Source organism: Muscardinus avellanarius (assembly GCF_963383645.1).
Source record: "Muscardinus avellanarius genome assembly, chromosome: 1".
Lineage (NCBI taxonomy): Eukaryota > Metazoa > Chordata > Mammalia > Rodentia > Gliridae > Muscardinus > Muscardinus avellanarius.
The window spans coordinates 189,488,000-189,512,522 of NC_137786.1; the positions used below are offsets into that span (position 1 = coordinate 189,488,000).

General features: G+C 43.4%; 1 protein-coding gene across 1 annotated transcript in view; it reads left to right on the top strand.

Moving 5' to 3' along the window:
* Window positions 1-24,523, top strand: part of SPON1 (spondin 1) — a gene marked incomplete at both ends in the record, with an annotated part of 300,161 nt that overhangs the window by 165,020 nt on the left and 110,618 nt on the right. The window contains one exon of the mRNA XM_080707718.1: window positions 15,896-16,044. Within this exon, the coding sequence (XP_080563844.1) occupies window positions 15,896-16,044 (149 nt within the window). The remainder of the gene's footprint in view (window positions 1-15,895; window positions 16,045-24,523) is intronic.

Below are 24,523 nucleotides of genomic sequence, written 5' to 3' on the forward strand. Positions count from 1 at the left end.
ATAAAGTCAATTTTGCTTCTATCTTCACTCATTTTTAAAGTGAAAATTTTAATCGAAGCATAGCATACATATGGAAAACTGAGGAAATAATTTGTGGACAGCTCAAAGTGACACAAAAAACAGAAAATGACTAGGACCCTAGAAGCCTCCTTTGTGCCTTTCCCAGTCACTGTTCCTTCCAAAAGACAGCCATCCTGACTCCTAGCACACATTTGTGTGTGTGTGTGTGTGTGTGTGTGTGTGTGTGTGTGTGTGGTACTGGGGTTCCTGGAAGCCCTTCTACCTCCGGGCTACACACCCAGACCAATTTTTTAATTTTTGGAAACAGGGTCTCTTAAATCAGCGCGGCTGGCTTCAAACCTGCGTGATCCTCCTGTCTCCGCCTCCCAAGTGTGGGGATTACAAGCGTGTGCCACCACGCCGGGCGCAGCACACATTTTTATAAACGGAATTTCAGAGCATATAGCCTTTTGTATACAGCTTCTTTTGTGTAGCTTTATAATTTTGAGATTCATACATATGGTTGCATATGATTTGGGTTTATTTCTTCTCATAGCTGTATAATATTCCACTTCATAAATGTGATATATATATATATATATCACTTTTTATTTATCCACTCTATGGATAAATCTAGAATGGATTCACATCTATTATGCCCATTTGGGTAGTATTATGAACAGTGCTATGAACAGTGCTGCTAAGTGCATTCACATACATGTCTTTTGGTGTGTTGTATATGCATTTCTTTTTGGTTATTTATTGAATGTGGAATTGCTGGGTGTTATGGTTTGAATATGGCTCATGTGTCAGTAATACAGAAATATTTGGAAGGGAAATAACTGAATTATGAGGACCTTAACCTAGATTAATCCACTGATGGATTGTTAATTTGAATAGACTTATTAAGAGGTGACCATGGGCAGGAGGGGCATGGTTAGAGGATGTACACCACTGGGGATGTGGCCTTTGGGACGTATCTGTCCCTGGTCTAGTCTCTCTCTGCTACCTGGATGTCATGAGTGGAGCAGCTTTCCTCTGCCACACCCTGCCAGCATGGTGTTTCTGCCTTGGAGCCAGCCAGCCATGGACTGAACCTCTGAAACTTGAGCCAAACAAACTTTTCCTCCTGTAAGTTGTTCTTGTTGCCAAGCATTTTGTCAATGAAGTAAAACTAAAATCCTGAGGCAAAAGGTCCCAGCATTAGTAGATACCGTTAAGCACTTTTTTTTTCATTAAGCACTTTTCCACAACAAGAGATATATTTTTCTACATCATTGCCAATGTTTGCTATTGTTGTATTTATGGGAGAATTCTTTCATTTTAAGTACCCAGTGCATGTGTAGTGATATTACATTATGATTTTGATATAAACTTCTTTGCTCTTTGCCTAGTATGCTATCATTGGCTATTTGGATAATGTCAAGTGCTTATTCAGGTTTCTGGATCATTTTTTTCTATTTGATTGAATGTGCCTTTTTCTTTTTCTGCTTCTTTTTCCTATTTCTCACTATCTCTTTTTTCTGCTGCTTAAACACTTTTCAAACAGAGAAGAGCATTGGCTTCCTGACTTTTAGACTTAGCTAACAGAGTGAAGATTCAAATCTAAACAATACACTCACAAGTTGAGAGAAGTCCACTCCTGCTGTTACACTCTAAAACACAAAGCAAAGTTATTTACTGCTCCTTCTAAGCTCTTAAACACAGGGGCCTAGATTTTTAAAATTAGATAAACATTGCTAGAATTTATCATCCAAAATGCTGCTGTTCCCTCCCTGGGGCTTTACACTCAGGTGTTGATGGTTATTTCTAAACATTTGGAAGCTGTCCAGAAATATGGCCTCTCACTCATATATAACAATGCTTATGTGGAAAAGTCAGCTTGGAAGTACACTTTTAAATCAAGTTCCCCTTTGTAGAAATATAACCCCAGTGTTACTTGTCAATTCATAATAAACTTCCAACCAGCCTCTGTAGTCGCAATGGGGATGCAAGTTTGGGAATGCCTTGAAATTATGTTTTTTCCCTCTGAGAAAAAACAAGCAGGTGGGCTTTAAATATATCCAAATAAATCAAGGGAATCAGATGTATATTCAGAAAAATTGAGCTGAGGAGGCTGAGACCAAAAAGGCTGAAATTTTTGAGCCTCTAGAGCTAGTACCCCCAAAGTTATTGGGGCACTGGATAGGCATCCTTCTGCTTTGGCCCCTGTTACTCTCACTCCAAGGACCAATTATGGCAATAGCCATGGGTGGCAAAGAATGGCCTCTTAAGTAGACATAAGCTGTAGATCTTTTGTAGAGTAGAAGGGCATGGCCTCAGGTTTGACAAACCACTGGCAAATGTGAGCCCTGCCACCTACTAGCAATTCAGTCCCCTCATGCATATCTGGGTATGGTAGCTAACCTACCCACTATGAGTAGCAGGACCACTATGAGAGCGGAAGACTATTAGCCAACCTCTAGAGGTGTGTGATGTAGGAGACATGCTCAATAAATAGCAGGGGTTGTGAAGACAGTGATGTTGATGGATGATGATCACATTGACAATGACGATGATTTTTCCTAGCCTTGGATGGAGGAGTGGTGAGGGATCGCCTAAATTCTACTTGTAGAAACTCAAGGAGCAGCTCCAGCTGGCTCTTGTACAAAACTCACAATTATCTATGGATCCCTGGGCCCAGACTCATGATCTTAGTTGGATGAACCATGTCTCAATTTAGGTTCCTCCCAAAGCAGAACCCAAGGCAAGGGTGTCAGGTAGCTTATATAGGAGCTGACAGAGTAGGGAGAGTGACTGGAAGGAGGAAGAGTCAACCTAAGGGTGTATTATTGAGGTCACTGGTGACAGTGCGCCCTGAGGGGCGCTGAGAATGCCATCCAGAATTGCCCCCCTTCCAGAATGGTCTATTAGTACCCACCCCACCTAGGCCAAAGGATATCTCCAGGACTACTAACTTCCCCACACTCCCTTGCTGGCCAGGTGGACTTCGAGAGATTCAGAAAACAACGTGAGCAGTCATTGGAGAGCAGCACAGTTCACCTGTGGTGGGTGCTCACCCCGCCTGCCAGCGTGTGGCGGGAAAAAGGCCAATGGCGAGTATGTGATGCAGATCGGCAAGTGTCGCTGCTGCACACCGAGTTCAAGTGCAGACTCCTCAGGCAAGCTGGCTCCTGCCACGTGTGAGACGCCAGGCTCCTGTGGAGCCCAACCTACCCTATCCCCTCTCTCCAGAGAGGCTACCTACACAATTGGTCCTTAAACTTAGCGACACTCAGGCCCACATTCTGGGGCTCTGCTGCCCAACATGATAGCCAGGAGACATACATGGCCATTTAAACTTAAGTTGATTCAAATTATACAAGATGAAAACTCCAGCTCCTCATTGTCACCGGCCACATTGTACGTGCTCAGCAATACCACTGGCCAGTGACTGCCACACTCGACAGTGTAGCGTGGGACGCCTCTGTCTTCACAAGAAGCTCAAATGGCATCGACAGCGCTGGAGTGAGCGCACCTGGCATCCAGAGCCTGCCTGCGCCATTTATTAGCTGGGTGTCTCTGGGCAAGTCATTTAGTCTTTCTGTGCCTTAACTACCTAATCCATAAAATGGGTTTATTTCAAAGATTAAACAAATAGCAATATGTAAAGCACACAGTAAATTCCCAGTGTTAAGTATTATCATTCCCAGCTCTCCTGGGGCAATTCCTATATAAAGCAGGAAGGTTTTTAGGTTTGTTTGTTTGTTTTTGTGGTACTGAAGAATTAACCCAGGGATTCTACCTCTGAGCTATATACCCCAGCCCTATTTTATTTTTTTTGTTGTTGTTGTTTTGAAACAGAGTCTCACTAAGTTGGGGAGGATCTCTGTAACATCATAACAGCCCCAGAAGATAGGTACTATTATTATTTCCATTCCACAGATAAGAAAACAGTCTTAGAGAACTTAGGTAGTTTGTTAAGTTTACAGCTAGTATATGGTGGAAACAGGAATGTGATGATGGCCTTAAACCATAGGAGTTCTCTTTTCCTTTTCAAGACATTTAGAAAAACTAGAAGATTGAGTCAGGTGCAGTGTTGCATGCCTATAATCCCAATACTTAGGACGCTGAGACAGAGGATTGCAGGCTCAAGACCAGCCAGAGTAATTTAATAAGACCCTACTTCTAAATAAAAAAAAATGAAGGTCTAGGGGTACAGCTCAGAGGTAGAATGCCCCTGGGTTCAATCCCCAGTAACAAAACTAAAAAATAAAGAAAAGGATGAAATAATATGTAAAGCATTATGAATGAACCTCCATTTCATTATGCAAAGTTAAAGAAATCAGACTTAAAATGCTGCGCATTATTTAAGTGCATTTATAATATATTCTGGAAAAGACAAAGCTATAGGGACATTAGTGGTTTCCAAGAGCTGGGGTGTTGGAATGGGATTGATTACAAAAGCCATGTGGGAGTTTGGGGGAGTAATAGAACTATTCTATGTCTTGATTGTGGCAGTGGCTACATGATTGCGTGCATTTGTCAAAACTTGCCAGACTATGCATTAAAAAGGGTGAATATTACTGAATTGAAAGTACACTTTTATTTTAAAATGGGAAATAAAGGAGGCAGATAGTAATTTTCCTCTGATTATCCCCACCAATTGTCCAACTGTGGAAACAGAAGGAGCAAAAGTCAAAGGTTTAAAGACTTGGTAGGGGAGAGGAACTCGGGAGCATAAGGTTCAGATGCAAGGGAAAGAATTAATGGAGAAGTGGGAACAGCATTGCCCTGACTTCTCTGCAAAGCCTGGAAACGCAGGAAAGATCTGCCTCTGGGGGAAGAGGCACTGATGGAAGTGTTCTTCACCCCCAGTGAGAAAACCCAATCCTCTGTACTTAAAAGGAGAAACTCTTCAGTAAAAAAAAAAAAAGAAAGAAATTAATAATATCCCTTACCCACATATTTACCATTCCCTGCACTCTTCATTTCTTCGTGTAGATACGAGTTGCCATCTGTTTTCATTTCCCTTTGGCCTCAAGAACTTCCTTTAATATTTCATATACTGCAGATGCACTAGTTAATAAATTCACTCAGCTTTCATTTGTCAAAAGAATGTTTTATTTTACTCTCATTGTTAGAAGTATTTTTGCAAGACACTAGAATTGCAGGTTGACAGGTTTTCTTTCTTGCCAAAGTTTAGAGGTGTCATTTCTTTGTCTTCTGGTTGGCCTTGTTTTTGAAGCATCAGTCTTTCTTATCTTTCTCTACTTGTAATGTGTCTTTCTTGCTTCTAGTTGCTTTTAAGATTTTGTCTTTATCTCTAATTATCATATTATGATGTGCCTAGGTATCTTTTTGTTTTCATTTTCAGAGTGTTGCACCTTTTTTTTTAAGTGTCATTTTATCCAGTTTGGAGTTTGGTGAGCTTCTTGGCTCTGTAGGTTAAAATTTTCTTTATCAAAGTTAAGGACATTTCAAACATTGTTTACGTATTTCTCTAACCCAGTCTCTCCATCCTTTCCTTCTGGGACTCTACTTAAACTGCTTATTTGTATTCCACAGGTCACTAGGATTCCAATTCAGATTTTTTTTCAGCCTCATTTTTCCTTCCGTACTGTATTTTGAATTGTTTATATCACCATATCATTCTGTTTACTGATTTTTTCCTTTGCTCTGTCCAAATACAGATATTATATTTTTCAGTTCTGGAATTTCCACCTGGACTTTCTAAAATAATTTGTATTTCTCTGCCAAGATTCTCCATTTGTTCATTCATTATATCCATCTTTTCTTTAAATCCTTGAACATATTGATAATAGCTGTCTTACAGTCCTTGTATTTTATTTTTTATTTTTTTAATTTTATTTATATGTGGAACATATCAAAAATGGCATACATTTAGACTGTGCTTGGTGCCCCCCCCCCGGATTCCCCTTCACCCCCAACAATGAGTGTCCAGGTTAACCATGCTATACTCACACTTTTACACATTTTAATCTTCATGTATCAGTCATCTCAGGAATGCTTTCTATTGGTTGTTTATCTCCTTTTGGAGGATTATATTTTCTTCTATATATATTTAGTCATTTTTATTGCATGATGGACATTGTAAAGCCTACACTGTTGAGTATCTGGATTTTTATGACTTCCTTTAAATAGTATGGATTTTGGATCTGGTAGATGGTTAATTTAAAGGTGAAGTCATTTGATTCCCTTTCAAGCTTTCTTAGGGTAAGTCTAGAGCAGGCTTTAATCTAGTATTAATGTCATTTTACCATAAAGTTGTGGCTTTTCTAGACTCTCAGGTGAATGCTCAGTGTGGTCAGCAAAGCTTTAATATGGATGATTAGAAGTCCTATATCACATTGCTCTGTAATATACAGTCAACTCTTATCCCCCCAAGAGCTATCCTCTGCCAGGCCTTGTAGAGTCTCAGTCTGCACATAAACAGCTTGGTGCTTGGTCAAAAATTGAAGAGGACTTGCATGCATGTTTCTGGAGCTCCTCTATGTGTCTCCCTCCTTTCTGGCATTCAAACCCATAAATCCTATCTCCTTCAGCAGCCCCACATCCCTCTCTGCCCTCCTCAGCTTGGCCAGTTTGCCACACTCTGCTCTGCTTACCTTCCTGCACTACAAACCAAAAAGCGTCTTGGCAAAAATCCAGGACAAACATGAGCTCACCTCTTGTAATTTCCCTTCCTTCAAGGATCATAGTCCTTGCTGTCTGTTTCCAACATCTGAAAACTGGTACTGCATGTATTTTTCTCAGTTTTAGAGTTACTGTGTCTAGAAGACTAACCCAGTGCCACATACTCCATTCACGTCAGGAGCAGATGTCAAGAGAACGTATACAGATACAGGGATTGTCTGTAGATAAGATTATCTTCTTCTCTTCTTGACTGCTGTTGCTTTCAAGATAAAACAAGAATTTTCTATTAAGACATTCATACCATTTCAGGATCTGCCTGGCTTACTGGTCTCACTACTAATCGTTCATTTTTTACAAATACAAACCCATGTGCGTACGTGCACACACACACACACACACACACACACACACACACACACACACCATGACATGGTTTACCATGTACCTCTATCTTTCTCTTGTGTCTCTGATTTTACACCTACCTTTCCTTATGCAAGAGAAAAAGTCTTTGCTCAATTTCCTGTCTGTCTTACTATCTCTTATTTATACTTCAAAACTTAACTCAGCTACCATTTTTCCAGAAAGCCTTCTCTGGTACCATCTTGGCTAAGTGTCCCCTTTGTTATGCTTTTCTGTCTTTGCCTTTATCAAAGTTTTTTCTGTCTTTGCCTTTATCAAAGTTGCATCACACACATACAAAACTGTTCTATAATTGCATGTTTGGACCTTTTATCATGTCCTTCAACCCACACTGCAGACAATATCTCAAGGACAGAGACTGAGTCTGCCACATCTTGGAGTTGCCTGTGGCCTGGCACTGATTTTGGCAAACAGTCATATAAGAAACCAGGTAGTAACTGTTTTAAGGTTGGACACCAGAGAGCCTCTGTTGTAACTACTCAACTCAGCCACTGTAGCATGAAAGCAGCCATAAACAATTTATAGATGATACATAAAATACAAAACTTTATTGGATAAAAAACAGGGATCTGTAGCTTGGTTTAGTGCATAGTGTAAGCTCAATAAATATTCACCAAATGAATTAATAGGATAGAATGGAATCTTATTATTGAAAGCCTCAGAGGAAATGGAAAAGAATTTTATCGGTTTCCTGAGTACAAGGTTTTCACAAGAATGGAAAAGTGACACTTCCCTTGAGACCTTAGAGAATTCAAAAAAAAAAAATGATAGCTAAATGAAGAAATAAGAAAGAAAATTGGGGAATGTCTGGTCGAATTTGACAGCCCTCCTCACACAGGGTTTTAGCCATACTGGGCAGCGATCCTGAAAAGCACAATGGCTTCATGAGCGTGAGCTCCTGAAGCTGCCAAGAGCAGCAAGAGCCAGAAGGACAAGCGCAAGCTGCGTCCTGGGTGGTGCCCAGGGCAAGCCCACAGAAGCCCCGCTACACAGCCAAGTCTAAAGCTTCAGAAATTAGAAAGATTCTGGGCCTGTGCTTAGGGTGAGACTAACAAGGCCATGAGGGAAACAAGATCCAAGACTACTTTTATGAATAGACCTGGAAGGTCCATCATGATTTTCTGTTAGCTGCCGGCCACATGATAAAGCTTAGAAATTACAGGACCTTTGTTTGATGTAGCTACTATCTCAGATTCCATAGAGACCCAATTAGGGCCCCAAACAAGGATTTGCTGAGAGTAGTATGGGTGAGGCTAAAGTTGGATAATAGGAGATTGCAGCAATCTAGTAAGGACATTCTCCTATGAAGCACTCTGAATGGTTATCAAGGAAAATCATGGAAAGCTTTTTAAGGACTAAGACTGGCAAGGGAAATGTTGCCACAGACCAGGAAATCTGCTCAGTCACTGAACACCTGCTTTATTACTCAGGATTCTCCAAAGAAACAGAGCCAATAGGATATGTATGCATATACAGAAAGAGACTTATTATAAGGAATTGGCTCACCCAATTATGGAGGCTGAGAAGTCCCCAATATGCCGTTAGCAAGCTGGAGACCAAGGAGAGCCAATGGTTCGGTTCCAGTCTAAATCTTAAGGCCTGAGAATGAGGCAAGCTGATCATGTAATTCCAAAGGATGGTAGACTCAAGTCCCAGGAAGAACCAGCGTTTCCGCTTGGGTATGAAGGCTGGGGTTGGGAGGAGTGATGTTCCCACTGGGAGGCGGCATCGGGAATTCCCTCTCATTCAAGGGACAGTTGGCCTTATTCTCTATTCAGGCCTTCAATTTAATAGGCAAGGTCCACCCACCTCAGAGAGAGGAGTTTTATTCCATCTACTAATTCAGTTGTTACCCTCATCCAGAACACCATCACAGACACATCCTGAATAAGGTTTGACCAAATGTCTAGATTCCTCGTATCCCTTCAAGTTCATACCTCAAATTAACCATTATACCTGCCATATGCAGAACACCTCAGAGAATACACCTACCATGCAATAGTCCTCCTTCAACACCAGATTAAATGCCAACATGTATCTTCTTTGATGAGCATTGGCTTTTAATTATCCTTCTGAACATTGGTAATTTAACACCAGTGTGGATAATAGAAAAGATGTCAGAAAAGATGATAGATAGATAGATAGATAGATAGATAGATAGATAGATAGATAGAATCTCCCTAGAGTCATTTTTTAGACAAATGTACCTACTTGTCCATCGGCATCTCAACTTTTTCTTCCTCCCAGTTTCCTATCTGCCTCTGTCCCATGTATGCCTCATCCTGGCTATTTAAAATAAACATCTAAGCCGAGCATGATGGCGCACGCTTGTAATCCCAGTACTTAGAAGGCTGAAAAAGGAGGATCACAGGTTCACACCAGCCTTAGCTACTTAGTGACACCCTCTGCAGCTTAGTAGGACCTTGTTTCAAAATAAAGAATAAAAATAGGGCTAAGGGTGTAGCTTGGAGATATAACATCCCTGAGTTTAATCCCCAGTACTGCAAAAATAAATAAGCTGGGCATGATGGTGCACGCTTGTATTCCCTGCTCTTGGGAGGCTGAGACAGGAGGATTGCACAGGTTCGAAGCCAGCCTCAGCTACTTAGTGAGGCTCTCTGCAACTTAGTGAGACCCTGTTTCCAAATAAAATATAAAATAGGTCTGGGAGTATATCCTGGAGGTAGAAAGCCTCTGGGTTCCACCCCCAGTACCACCAATAAATAAATAAATAAATAAACAAACAAACAAACAAACTTCCAGACCCAGATGAATAGAGGCCACCTAAACACTACTGGAATGAGTGAGGGCTGTGTCCTTCTTTATTTTTTTATTATTATTTTATTATTTTTTTTTTGGTGGTACTGGGGTTCCTGAAAGCTCTTCTACCTCCAGGCTACACTCCCAAACCTATTTTATATTTTTGAAACAGGGTCTCTTATGCCAGTGCGGCTGGCTTCGAACCTGCGCGATCCTCCTGTCTCCGCCTCCCAAGCGCAGGGATTACAAGCGTGCGCCACCACGCCCGGCCTGTGTGTCCTTCTTTAGATAGGAAGGAGTCAGTGATAGTTTGCTTTTCTGCCTGGTATCGTTTGGATCTGGAATGTCCCCCAAAGACTCCTGTGTTGAAGGCTTGATCCCCTATTCAGCAATGTTCAAGAGGAACGATTGGATCAGGAAGGTGTTGACCTGATTGATGGATTAATCCATTGAGGGTTTCATCATCAGAATGAACTATTGAGAGATGATAGTCCCTGTAGGGAATAGGATCTCCTTGAAGGGAGTGTGTCCTTGGGAGAGTGCCCTTAGGGCTTATATCTTGCCCCCAGTGGCCCCTTCTTTCTGTTTCTCAGCCATCACAAGATGAGCACCTCTGCTCTGCCACATCAGTTGCCATAATGGCCTGCCTCACCTCAGGCCCCCGAATGATGGAGGCAGCCAACCATGAACTGAACCCTGAAATGATGGACCAAAATAAATCTTTCCTCCTATAAGTTAATTTTTTCAAGTACTTTATCACAGTGACAAAAAGCTGACTAACACACTGTCCCTGTTTTCTAGGTCTGGGGGTTTCATGTTTCAAGGACCCCAGAGGTCGCCTCCCTAATTATTCTTTTAAGAAGGCCACAAAAACTAATATCATTCCCTTCATCCCAAGCTTCCTGATAGCGGGGTATTCTTTCTTCCTCCTCCCTTAATTTCTAAAAAATAGTCAAGCTTGAGGATAAAGTCCTTTCTAGCTAACTGGAGACTGCTTAACTACCATATTCTGCAAGACCCAGTCCACTGAGTCCCATTTTAGCTGGCTCCCTGACATTTCTTCCCCAAATTTGGGTCCTTACATTTGACATTCGTGTCATTTCCAAACATTAATGTTCTAAGTCAAACTGTCACTCATTGAGCCAACAAGATTACCTTTGGATCTCATGCCTTCCAAAAACTGGCCTGGGTTTGTCTTGCCCTGTTTAGATTTTATTTTACTAGCTAATATTTATGATTCATTTTATGTGCCAGCCACTGGTCCTTGTTGGATGAACTGCATCCTCAGACCCTAGATGTCTGGTCTTTCTACTTAATGGATAAAGAAACTGAGGTTGAAAGTGATTGACTTGTTTAGCCTAGAGTCTCAGAACTGAGACTAGAATACATGTTGGTCAGACCCCATAAAAACCAGAGTTTTAACTACTTCACCAAATTGCCGCCCAAGGCCTGTCCAGTCTCCCATCTTATTGGCTTATGCTCCTCATCCCTGTCCCCCTGCCCTCTGCCACTCCCCTAAGTCAGACCATATGCAATTCATGCAGAATATATTGACAGGCCTTCTATTTGGTGTCTTCATGAAAGTGCTTGGGACCCTCTCCCATCCTGCCCTGGGCATATCCTGCTGGTAATACGGTTCAATGTGGTGGAGAAGAACTGGCCCCTTGCACCACGTAGACCCAACTAAATTCCAGCATCTTTATTCACCTGCTTCTGTGATGTTGGGTTAACTCACTGAACCTCCCTAAGTCCAAGTTTCCTCATGTGAAAATACACATGATTAGAACATCCATATCAAGAGTTTTCTTTTTGAGTGTTTAATGAGACAATAGAGGTCAAGCCCTTGCCAAGTGCCTGGCGCACGGTGAAGACTCAATATGTATAAACTGTTGTTATATCATTCCTACAGAAGGAATCTCCATCATGCTTCCCTCTTTCCCAATGCCATTGGCTGCAAATGGTCCTGAGTTTCTCTTCCATCAAATCTCTTTTTCTTCTAACTCTCCAGGCCACCGAATAGTCTCTTGCATTTCTTGACCTCACAGTGGTTTGTTAGGAGAACAAGTGTTCTGGAGTCAGGCAGACTGGGTTTGGAGCCCAGCTTTGCCCCACCTGGCTCTGTGAACTTGGGCCAGTTCCTTAATCTTTCTGGGTCTCAGTGTTCTCATCTAGAACATGCAGATAAGGTCATAGTGCAGATCACAAAGGGCAACATCCTAAAAGGTGTTTGATCTCCTTATCTATGTTGTTAATAGAATCCCTGCTCCTACTGCCCTGCCGGTCTTCCCCCCTGGCCCACCTTCCTTCCTTCTTTCTATTTCTCCCAATCTTTGGGAGTTCCCCCTCCAGTGGGAAAGTTTTCCTGTTTTTCCACCTCCTTTTGGATTCCTCTTATAGCTTCTCATCATGCTTTATAAGTGAAATAATACTGAAAACTTCATCTTGTATAGATCTTTATAGCTTCCACAGTTCTTTCCAAAACTATCCCAATTAACTTGTATGACCCTGGGAGGTAGTCCAGCCTTGTAACTATTATCCCTATTTTTAAAAGGGGTTGCTGGCCTGGGAGTGTAGCTCAATAGTAGATTGCACTAGACCTGGGATCATGGATTCAATCCCCAGCACCACAGTGAGTGAAGAATGAATGAATGAATGGATGAATGAATGAATGAAGAGAAAACAAGGCTCTAAGAAGTTGAATGACTGATTCATGGTCCCAAATGGAGGCCTAAAGCCATGTCTTCTGGCGTAGGCTCACCAAGCCTCTCTCCCCTCTACCATTTTGCACCTGAGTCACTGCCTCTCACCTGACATTTATGTCCATTCTAATGTTGCAGTTTTTTCCCACTGATGCCTACCTTGTCCCCGCCAGGGAAGATGTAGTCCCATCCCTCCCCCTAGTCAAGTGCATCGCACAAATCTGTTATTTGGTTGTTCTCCTTAGATGTGTTGAAATTTGAATTAACGTGTTACAGTGCAGCATCATTGTAGGAAACTAACAGTTGTATTGCCTAGATGGCTACACTGGAACAATGAAATTTTATTCCAGAGTAAGAACCGTGAAGACAGATCCCACCATGGAGGTGCCTGCTTCTCTGTACTCGTGTCTTGGATTTCGAATCCTTGGATTTAGAGGATTTGGAGGCAGCTATTTCATCCCCCATGCTCCACAGTCCTGTTCTCTAACAACCCTGACAAGATGGATTGTAATTAATCTGTTTACCCATCTGTTTCCCCCACCCCCAGTCTGAGTCCCTTCAGGCAAGTGCCATATCCTACTCTTGTCAGTATCCCTGGGCTGCCACTGCGCTTGGCACATGGCTAATGGAAGCTGACAGAATAAACCAGAAAGACCCATCTGGGTCATTCCCCTGCCCCCTGGTGACTGCACTTATTCCCATTCTCTCATTTATCACATTCCATATCACACATATCTCTTATCTCTTATTTGGAATTAAGGGAAGGTTTTATGTTTCACTCATTTTTGAAGCCTCCCTAACAATCAGGAGAGGAGAGGCCATAATTATTCAGTGTCTATTCTGTGCCAGTGGGGATTTTACATACATTATCTCATTCTTTAAATAATTGAATTTAATTTTTATGATAGGTCAATATGGTATTCTGAATTGCAAAAGAGGGAGCTGAGACTTGGGAAAATAAAGTAATTGAATTTGGCCAAGTTTACATAGTGTGGTCATGCCAGGACTTGAATCCCTGTCTACTGGCTCTAAGACCAATGCCTTTCTTTTTTCTCATTGTTTTTTATTTTTAACAGCATGTGAGATAGCTGAACCCTTTAGCTTAGTAGGTATCAGGAACTCTGCTGAACTATGACACTAAATCAAAGCTCCCTAATGCTTCAAACACATATACTGCCGACTTCCCATTAAATTGTCTAAATGAAACGTTTCTGGAAACACATATTGAGCATTTATGATGCATCAGGCAAAGTGCTAAAGACAGACTCCCTCAGGGAGCTTATAGTCTAGTGGGACAGCAAAATGTACCAGCCATGGTGAATCTGATCTGTGCTGTGGGAAGACAGGTCACACCAGCTGGAGTGGTCTTGGGAGGCTTCCAAATAAATCATGAAGGGGTAATTGGCCAAGCCAAGCAAGAAGAGAGCACAAAGGATTGGTATATGCTGAGCCACTAAGGTGGAGAATAGCAGGTAGGCCAGACCAGGAAAAGGGGGCATTTTGGTGAATCCGTGCCGGAGGAGCAAAAGATCCTGAAGCTGATACCCTGGGTCCCTACCATGAATCAACAGTCACAATAGCCCTTGTGGCTTCACAGGCATGCTCTTAGCTTAGATGACAGGTATGACATTTTCCCTGTCCAGGGAATGTTTTAGATAAATAGCTGGCAGTATCTCCATCTGTCTTCTCCAGGGATATGAGGGATAAATATGAAGTGTACATTTCCCTGATGTGTAGGAAATTCTGAGCAAGGAATTGGGTGGCCTATGTGGTGATGTCATCTGCCTGGGGTGGGATGGCTGCCCTCAGCAGGCCAGGAGGGTGCAGCCTGGATTTATGCCAATGTTCTTGATGTGCCCCTGGAGCAGAAGGCCTTGGGAGTCGCAATAACACCTGTATAAACACGATCAGACCTTGTTCAGAATGCTTTGTCAGTGGTGAGGTAAAGATTTCTGCCTACCCTGGGCCATAAGGTGGTAAAACAAAGACATAATTTGTCTCACCGAATTTGAACTCTCCCCTTTACTATGCCTGAAAATGTTCTTAAACTTGAGACTTTGTGAAACCAACCAAAGAATGTCTGAGGCTGAACATGGTGGACCAAACCTGTAATCTCAGTGACTTGGGCAGCTGAAACAGGAGAATCGCAAGCTCAAGTCCAACCAGGACAACTTAGACCCTGTGTCAAAATTAAAAACAAAAAATAGAAAGTGCTGGGAATGTGGCTCTGTGGTAGAGCACCTCTGGGTTTAATCCCCAGTGCTACAAAAGAAAAAAGAATTGCTGAGAATTGACCCTATCCTATGACAAACTATATGTGGCTTAGCAATAAATAGAGATGCATCTATTTTCATTGGGTGTAAAAATAAGTCCAGTATGGTGCTGACATTGACTTCAGTCCCCTCTTCCTCCATTCCTTGGGGACTTTGATGAAATCCTCAAGTCAAGTCCTGTCTTGGTCTGCCCAGGTCTAACTCTGTTTCCCCATGATCTTACTTGGTATATAAATTCCCTCCTGCAGCCCCTCCCAGACACCATCCCACGTGATCACCAACACACTGTGGACTGGTCACTTCCAAACGCCCTCACTGGCCATCTTATCCTTTAACTACACTGAGCCCGCTTGCCATTTGTACTGGAATGGCCACTAAGTCAGCTGAAGACAGCCATGCCGAGTCCTGAGAGCTACCCACCACTGCTTCCACGCACGCCCCCAGCCCTCACGCTCTGCTTACCTCCCCAGCTCTCCACTCCATTTTTGCTGCCTCTAATGCATTCTTCACACTCCTGCCTGGGTGGTTTATCTAAAATTCAAATGCAATCATGTCACTCCTCTGCTCAGAACCCTTCAGTGGTTTTCAGATCCTTTCAAATGACATCCAAAACCCCGAAGCAGCTCAAGCGAGGCCACTCATGAGCAGACTCCTCCCTCCCTCCCTCCCTGACATCACCTCCCAGCTATCCCCTTGACAGCTTGGGACACAGCAATGCTGAATTACTGATGACTCTCCAAACACCCAATGTTCTTAATGTTTCTGAGTCTGCCAGAAATAGCCTTTCCTCCCCATTCTGCCTTACAGATACGATCAGCCTTTAAAATTCTCTTAACTGTGCCTTTCTCTGCGATCCTCCCAGGCAGCTGGCATCCCTCAACTGCCTCTGTGTTTTGTTCAGACATCTGCTGTTGACCTGTCTGCATAGTCCCCAGACTTACTTATTTAGAGGGACTCTGTCTTTTCCCTGAATAGTACTGAGCCCAGGACAGGGTATATACATAGTCAGTGATGGTAGAATTGTTGTCCAGTTACTCCTTCTCCCCATCACAAAAGGGAAACATGTTTCAGCCACACTAATATCTGCATCCCAATTGATGTTCTCAGGTCGAGCCAATCACTGGTCTGCGATCATCGGAGGATCCCACTCCAAGAATTATGTGCTGTGGGAGTATGGAGGATACGCCAGCGAAGGCGTCAAACAGGTTGCGGAATTGGGCTCACCAGTGAAGATGGAGGAAGAAATTCGACAACAGGTAAGAACAAAATAACAAAAACATCAGAAATTCAGTAAAGCATTCCTTAGGTTTCTTTTCTAGGAGCTTGCAATTTGCAGTACAATGTGCTAGAAGAAAATCTGTTAGCTGAGTTTGGGGATCTATGGTAAATAGAGAGTAGGACGCAAGGGCCTGTCTTGTGTCAGGCTTTTCCCAGGCCACAGCCACGTGCTCTTTAGCTTATGCCAAACACCACATCATTGCCTCATTGCTGGGATGTCACATCTCCGGTCTCCTGCGAGTCAAAGCAGTGATTTATAGTTTTCTTACTACAATGCTTATATGTGTGTTGGGGGGGGGGTCTTAAGCTGTCTAAGCCAAATTACTACTTCTGAAAGTAAATATTTGTGTATTGGCACATGCTTTTTGCAACTATGTCCCAAGGTGTTGGATCAATTAGCTGGTCATTCATCTTACTCACTGTGTATTGAGGCATCCTCTGTGCGCCACGTCACCTGAGCCCAGGAGCTGTCCCGTTATCTAGGCCCCTCTCTTGCCACTGAGGGATCAGGGAGAAAAGGCCTGTAATTCCTGGCAGCTTGTTTGGCTGAAAATGCTATTGTCCCTCATCAAAATCCTGTGCTGGTTGGCACCAAGGAGAGGCTGATGAGAGAGTCTTGGAAGAAGAGTGGTGGTTTTTCGATGATGGCATGTGACAGAGAAAGAACAGTCCAGTGTTAGCTGTCACTACCCACAGATGCCCCTCTAGCCTGAGGGCTCTGTAGGCAGCTGTGTTTCACTGCCCATCAGGTGTCCAGGGGGCTAGAAGGAAGGAAAGAGGGAAGAAAGGAAGGAGGGAGGGAGGGAGGAGGGAGGGAATAAAGGAAAGAAGAAGGAAGCGAGCAAGGAAACAAGCAGGCAGGCAGGCAGGCTCACTTGATGCGTAGTCATTTCAGGCTCTCCCTGTGCTCTTGTCTCCTGAAATCCCTGACACATGTGTACGCTGTGTGGCATGATGTGCAGGTTCAGAGGCCTCAGCAGTGCAGGGAGGTGAGCCCTGTGAGAACCCCAGTGGTTCCCCTGGAAGGCCAGCATCTGGACTCCAAGCTGCCCACAAACCTTACTCAACTGAATGCCATGAAGGTCATTCTGACTCCTTCTAGAATCCTTTAATATCCCTTTGACCAGACTTCAGAAATGCCCAAGAATATGTTTCTTATTAATTTGATTTAAAGTCTTTTCTCATCTTAGGGGAAAAAAAGTTTGACCAAATGTTTTATGATCATGCTATTTATCCATCGCAAGGTTAGAGCCATCTACCTTGTCTGAGTTACTCGACACAGGCTGTCATACCTCCTAAGTGATATCAACCTGGAGTCAGGAAAGTCACAAGAGCTCTGTGTTGGAGCTGGGCTATTGGGCCTGTCATAGGGCTCTTTGTCTAGGATCCTGAGGGTCCACCTTCCTGGTTCTCAAGCATGGCATTGTGACCCATAGACTTGTCCCACTCTGCAGTGTGGAATGTTGAAAAACATTTGTTACAAGTAATAGTTAAAATACCTAAAGTTTTCAAATAAGTAGGTCAAAATGAAAGGCATCTTCAGCCTGTCATGGTGACACACACACTTGTAATCCCAGTACTTGGGAGGCTGATACAGGAGGATTGTGGGCTTGCAGCCAGCCTCATCAACTTAGGCCCTCTGCAACTTAGTGAGAGCCTGTTTTAAAATAAAAAATAAAATAGGTCTGGGGGTATAGCTCGGAGTAGAATGCCTCTGTGTCTAATTCCCAACACCACAAAAAAAAGAAGAAAGGGATAACATCTTCCTATAATGCTTGTCTCACTAGTGGCTTTCTCAGGAGGTTTCTGGAGAAGAGAAGGAATTATACAGAGCCGGGGCTGTCATATGTCATAACAACAAAAGGATTGAAAACTCATGTGTGGGACTCCAGCCTTAAAATGTCCCTTTTAGGAACACATACTTTGCTTGGTGTGATCCTAACCAGCACACCTGGAATTGGCTCGTATACCACACAGGCAGTGCTGCCTCTCCCAGCTGGCTGATGCTCCTGACATAAAGTCATAATAATATGTTTAATTATAGAGACTGCACATAGAAGGAGCATATGTCAGTGTTGATCACTACTGTTCAGGCCCCGGGGATGCTGGGCATCTATTGTTAGCTCCTCTCACATAAGTCTGGGAAGACAATATTATAATCTCAGTTCTACGGATAAGTAAACCAAATCATGGTCAGTTACAGGAAATACCTGAACTCAGGCTCAAATCTGTCTGGCTCCAAAGCCTGTCCACAGTTCCAGATAGATAATTTGTAGGGGCCAGGGTATGGCCATTGTTTCAAGATGGTGATGCTATGAATTTTACAGCCTGAGGCCTTGTGAGACTGTTCAATGTAGGTCGCACTGCCCATGAAGCTGGCCCTGCCTGTGCGCCATCCCTGCTCACACCGCCATCCTCCAGAGAAACTCCTCTGGCCAACCTTGGAACAAGGCCTCTGCCACCATCACACATTCCCCGGCTCTTGAAAAGTCGGGGAAAGAGTCATTTCAAGGTCCCTTAACTTCCAAACAATTCATGCTTGCTCCCCGCAAGCACACAGCTTATATTTTTCTGTAAGTCTGGTAAGAATCAACATGAAAAGAAGCAAGAATATGAATCCTCCAAGAATATAAAAAGTGTCCTCTAAATAACTGGGGGCTTGTTTGAAAACATCCACAAACTAACACAGTGTTTTCAGCCCTTAATTCCTTATATCCTACCAGTCGCTCTATCAAAGAACTTGAGTGTAGCCACGAGAAAAATAAAAAGCCCTTTTCCCCACAAAAGACATGTATATACTTATCACCATTCCCTTATTCTAGTCTTATTACTCATGGCAAGTTTCAAGGGCATTAAAAACCACAATAGGCATTGTCAGAGGTAAATTTTGTACTAATGGATTTAAAACACAAATGAATAAAAATAAAAATCTCATTAGTAGTAGAAAATTATAATAATACTATCGAGTGTAAATTTCAATGTTACTAGAACTGTAAGACACCAAGAAAAGTAATGGAAAACTCCAGCAGAGTTACTGGTAAGAGTGATGCCAGTTGTGAGAGAGCGGGGTGGAGCACGTGTTCTCCTTGTTAGGGGAACAGAGGCAAATGCTTCTTGGTAGCCATTGGGGCCTGGGAATTGGAAATACTGAAATATAATTGTTGGCCATTTGTTTTTCTTCTTTTTAGGCTATCTATTCAAATCATTTGCCCATTTTTAAAATTGAATTATTTTGGTTTTTGTTAAGTTTTTTGAGGTCCTTATATATCCTGTATATTAATTCTTCCTCCAGTGAAGAGTTGGCAAACACTTTCTCCCAGTTCTCTCGGGGTTGTCTTTCATTCCATCAGTTGTGTCCTTGACCACGCAGAAGCTTTTTTTGCTTGATGTAATCCTGTTTGTCTATTTTTGCTTCTGTTTCCTGTATTTTGGGGGTCATATCCACAAAGTCATTGCCTATCCCAGTGTCTTAAAGTGTTACACCTATCTTTTTCTCTTGTGGCTTCATAGTTTCAGGTATTATTTATGGGTCTTTGGTTCACTTTGAGTTGCTTTGTGCCCAGGATGAGAAAGGAGAAGGGATAAGATCAAGGGTAGCTTTACGTGTTGCTTTTTCCTGGAGGCTATCCCTGATTCTTGTATTAAATTGGTCCCTTAGCCAGGTGCTCCTGCAGCCCCTAGGCCTGCTGTTACCCATCATCACATCGACTGTGTTGCTTTGGTATCTCTCCATCCCTAAACTACCTTTGATTTATATAAAGAGAGGAGTCTGGCTGAAACTGGAGGACATTGCGTTAAGTAAAATAAACCAGACGCAGAATGACAAATACTGCATGGTCTCTCATAAATGGAAGCTAAACAAAAAAGTAGACCTGAATGTAGAATAGTGATTACTACAAGTTAGAAAAGGGAAGGAAGAGAATAGAAAGGGAGGAGGATTTGATTAGTATATGCTGCATGTATTGAAATATTACACTGAAGCTCATTAATATGTATAATTTATACACGTTAATCAAAAATTTTTAAATACTAAGCTGGGCTAGCCTGGCAGATGACAAACAGGTAATCCAAGGTGGGGGAGGCCTTTCTAGGTAGGAAATGACATAGATTCACATCAGGCAGAAATAAGAATGGAAAGTGAGCTGGCCCATGCTCATTGCTTTGAAAACTCTGCACCTCACTAAGACCATTTGTCCTTCAGCAGGCACACATTTCTGGCATGCTTACTAGTTGTTGGTTCTCTGCTGGACATCAGCCCAAAGACAGTGTCCCATTCAGCCAGTTATTCATGCTGGAAACCACGGCACCATCCTCAGTTCTTCCTGTGCCTCTATTTCTTTCTCCTTTAAGCTCACCTGGTTTGAGCTATCCAGTGTGCCAACTGCCCCCTCGTCTAAGCATACTCATGTCTTGCCTAAAATGCTACACTAGCCCCCGATCTCCCTGCGGCCAGTACTATTATCTTCATTGTCCTGGGACCATCTTCATAAAACACAAATCAAGTCATACCACATCCACATCCCCAATTAAGATGTGTAATAGTGTTGGACAAGGTGGCACAGGCCTATAATTCCAGCTACTCAGGAAGCTGAGGCAGGAGGATGGCAATTTTGAGGCCAGCCTCAGTTTTAGTGAGGTCCTGTCTGCAAATAATTTTTTTAGAAAGGGCTGGGGCTGTAGCTCAGCAGCAGAGCCTTGCCTAGCATGGTCGAACCCCTGGGTGCAGTCCCTAATATTGCCCAGAATGTGTGCATGTGATGGCTCCTCTTTGACCTAAGGTAAAATCCAAATTTTGTATCATGGATTGAAACCCCTTCATGTCCTGGCTTTGTCTCTCCAATGGTTTCTTGTTGTGACTGTAACCTTTGCACATGCAGAGTCTCCCTTAGTCTCCCACAGGGCCTTACCCGCTTGCATCTGGGCCTCCTATTAGCTGAGAACATCTTCCGACTGCCCTTCAACTGGTGAACTCCTATTCATCCTTCAGGGCTCAGCCTAAGTGTTGCTTTATTCTTCCCTGATTCTGTACTACACTGGTCCCCTGGCCAAGTGCTCTGCAGCACCCCAGACCTCCCCTGTTGTTACCATTTACTATATTGGTTTGCTGTCTCTGCCTCCCTATACTGCAGAGCTAAAAGCTGCCCTTCCCATCTCAGTATGAGGGACTCCATTTCTTTAATGGAATCTTTTCATCCACTAGGGAACGGTGGACCCACCTTGGACAGTGGCAGTGCCTGACTGCCACTCAGAGTCACCCAGACTTTATGACCCACTGTCCCATTGGTGGGGCACCCTTCCTCCTGCTTCTTTCAGCAAAGAGCCGAGTGTGTCATGTACATCTTACTTCAAATGCCACCTTCGGTGGGTAGGCTGGCTCCCAGTGCCTTCTGTGAACTCCAGCAGCTGCCCATGCTGTCCCTCTTCTAGTCTGTCCCCACCACGCTTGCTTCCTTCTCTGTCTCCAATAGACTGTGCATCCCTTGGCAGCAGGCACCCTATTGCTTTTCCACACTGCTGGAGTCTCCTTTTCAAATCACCTCTGCTTCTTTTCACACTATTCTACTCCTTCATTATGGCCACTTTATCTCTTCAATAATTTTATTTATTTATTTATGTACTCATTTATTTATTTATTTTGTGGTACTAGGAATTGAACCCAGAAGCATTCTACCTCTGAGCTATAACCCCAGCTTCCTCCCCTTTTAAAATTTTTTTTTAATTTGAAACAGGATCTTGCTAGGTTAGTCTTGCTAAGTTGCTGAGGCTGGCCTTGAACTTGTGACCCTCCTGTCTCAGCCTCCCAAGCACTGGGATTATAGGTATGTACCACCACTCCTGGCTTCTTCAATAATTTTAAGTCTCAGGGGCTTCCTTCCCTGTTCTTTGGGCTTTCTCTCCCCACATAACCACTTGTCGTTTTGGTTTGGGGTTGATTATTCAACTTTGACAAATTTTTTTTTTTTCTGTAGAAAAAGGCTCATGTGATAGTGCCCACACAGTGACCTTGTTATTTCTTCCTCAATTACACCCAAGTTCCTTTCTTTCTTTTTCTTTTTCTTTATTTGGTGGGTTTTGTTTTTGTTTTTGTTTTTGTTTTTGTTGATACTGGGGATTGAACCCAGGGACATTCTACTTCTGAGCTATACCCCAGGTATAGGGTCTCACTATGTTGAGAAAGGCCTCACTAAGTAGCTGAGGCAGGCTGCAAACCTGTGGTCCTCCTGGCTCAGTCTCTCAAGTACTGGGATTACAAGCATGCACCACCATCCCAGGCTCCACCCAAGTTCCTTCATCTCTCAGTTTGGAATCATGCAGCACGCGGCCTGTGCACACCTGGACTCTGCACTTAGATGAGAGAATCTGTGGGGCTGCTTGATGGATGTGCCCTGAACAGGGGGGTGAGCTCCTGCACCATGTCCACAAATTTGATGGAGCATTTTCTTGTTCCTGTTCATAAGCAAGGCAACCCTTCGAGGCAGTTTTATGCAGGTGTTTCCTATGTCCCACCTGCTTCTCTCCATGCAAAGACCTCTGCTTCCAGCCCCTGAGCCTTGACTCCTGGCCCAGGGCCCCAGCTGCATGCTATGCACCAACTCCTGCCTACTCTTGTGGGTTTGATTTTTATACCTATTTCTGGCATTTAAACAATTTTTCTAAGCCCAGATTTATACCTTTAAAATTCTGTTTTGTTATGTTTTTCCCAGCCTTTCTATGTGTTTGTAGCAATGCACACTTCCATGTTTCTAGATATATATATATATATGCCTGAGGTCTCTAGCACCTAATAGGCATCTCAATTGATTTACTGATAGGTGAGCCATGAATATCTCTCACATAAATCATGAGCTTTGAATATCCACCCATTCATAAAATATGCACTAGAGAAGCCACTTCAGTTTCTATATTTCTCTAAATTCAAGCCTTTGCTGACCACAAGAGGTCAGATGATGGTGGCCCTGGCCCGGGCATCGATTGCTCTACCTTCAGCAGTCCCTGCTTTATGTATGACTCCAGCCAGCCAGCGGGGTGATCCTGCCACCCGCAGCAGGAAAATCAATAAGCAAGCAGGTGTTCTTTTTCCTTAAAGTTGAAACAGTTCCTTTAGTTCTGGGACCTGCCAAGAGGGTTTGAGATTTTTTTTCCTCATCTCTTTTAAATCATTGGAGATGACACCTGTCTACTAAATTTTGGGGGGGTTCTGGTTTGTGACTTTTCTAAACTTGTAATCACTTTTATCTAGTTGGATCTATCACCTGATTTCTAGCATCTTCCATGAATCCTGACATGCCCTGTGGTTGAGAAACACACACACACACACACACACACACACACACACACACACGCTGCATCAGTGTCACCTCTAGAGCAGGGCCTGCAGGCAGCCAACAGTGGATGATCTCTCCATATATGATGGACACCAGCAGAGCTGCAGAAGTGTGGGGAAGCACCAGCCCTGAGGAAAGAGGGGTCCTATGAAGTGTTTTGAGGGTGAGCAGCAGGAACCTCCTCAAACTAACTCAAATACAAAGAAACTCTCATGGTAGGAGAAAGTAGGCCTCCTGACAGCACGTATTTATCTAGGGTGTAGAAAGGCCTCTCAAGAGCCGGACTGGAAGGTGTGAGTCAGAGTTGACAGCTCCCCTCCCACCAGCGCCCTATGACCACATGGTCCTTTCTGTACTCTTCTGTGTGGCTTTCTTCCCCATCCTGGCTCAGTAGACTACTGCTTCAACTGACTTTTGTTGCACTTGGGTCCCAAGTAGCAGCCACAAGAGCTTCCTCCTTGGCTTCCCACAGCTGAGCAGTTTGGGTGACTTTTGGTTGAAATACGGGAAAACCAGGAGAATGGCTGCATGGTGGGCATGGTGCTCCCTCCGTGAGACATCCACCCCAGTCCCAAGGTGGCCAGCCTGCATCAAGAACCACCCACCTGTTCAGCACTCAGGGCCTCCAGCAGGATGGCTTACACCGAAAGTAGGAAGCAAACAGACATTTCAGGGAAGAGATAGATAAACAAGAATTGGACTAGTTGCAGAGCCCTGACCTAAGGATAAGTACTCAGGGCAGAATGTCAGTCCTGTAGAAAGGCACAGCACTAAAGAGAGGAGAGGGGAGAGTGGCAGACACCCAGGACGAGGACTGTGCCAACAGGGGAACAGATTTGTTTAGCAATTGAGGTGGGACCAGGGAATATTACTAGACCTGAGCACAAGGATTTAAAAAACAGAGATCAGAGAAAGGATATGGGGCCAGGAACACCATCAAGACCACTGACCACTGACTAGTCCTCGCTATCTGCTGCTGTGCACTTCTCACTGTTAAATGAGAAGAAACTGGACTCCTAAACTGGGCGTGGTGGCGCACACTTGTAATCCCAGTACTTGGGAGGCTGAGACAGGAGCATCACAGTTCACAGCCAGCCTCAGCTACTTAATAAGGCCCTCTGCAACTTAGTGA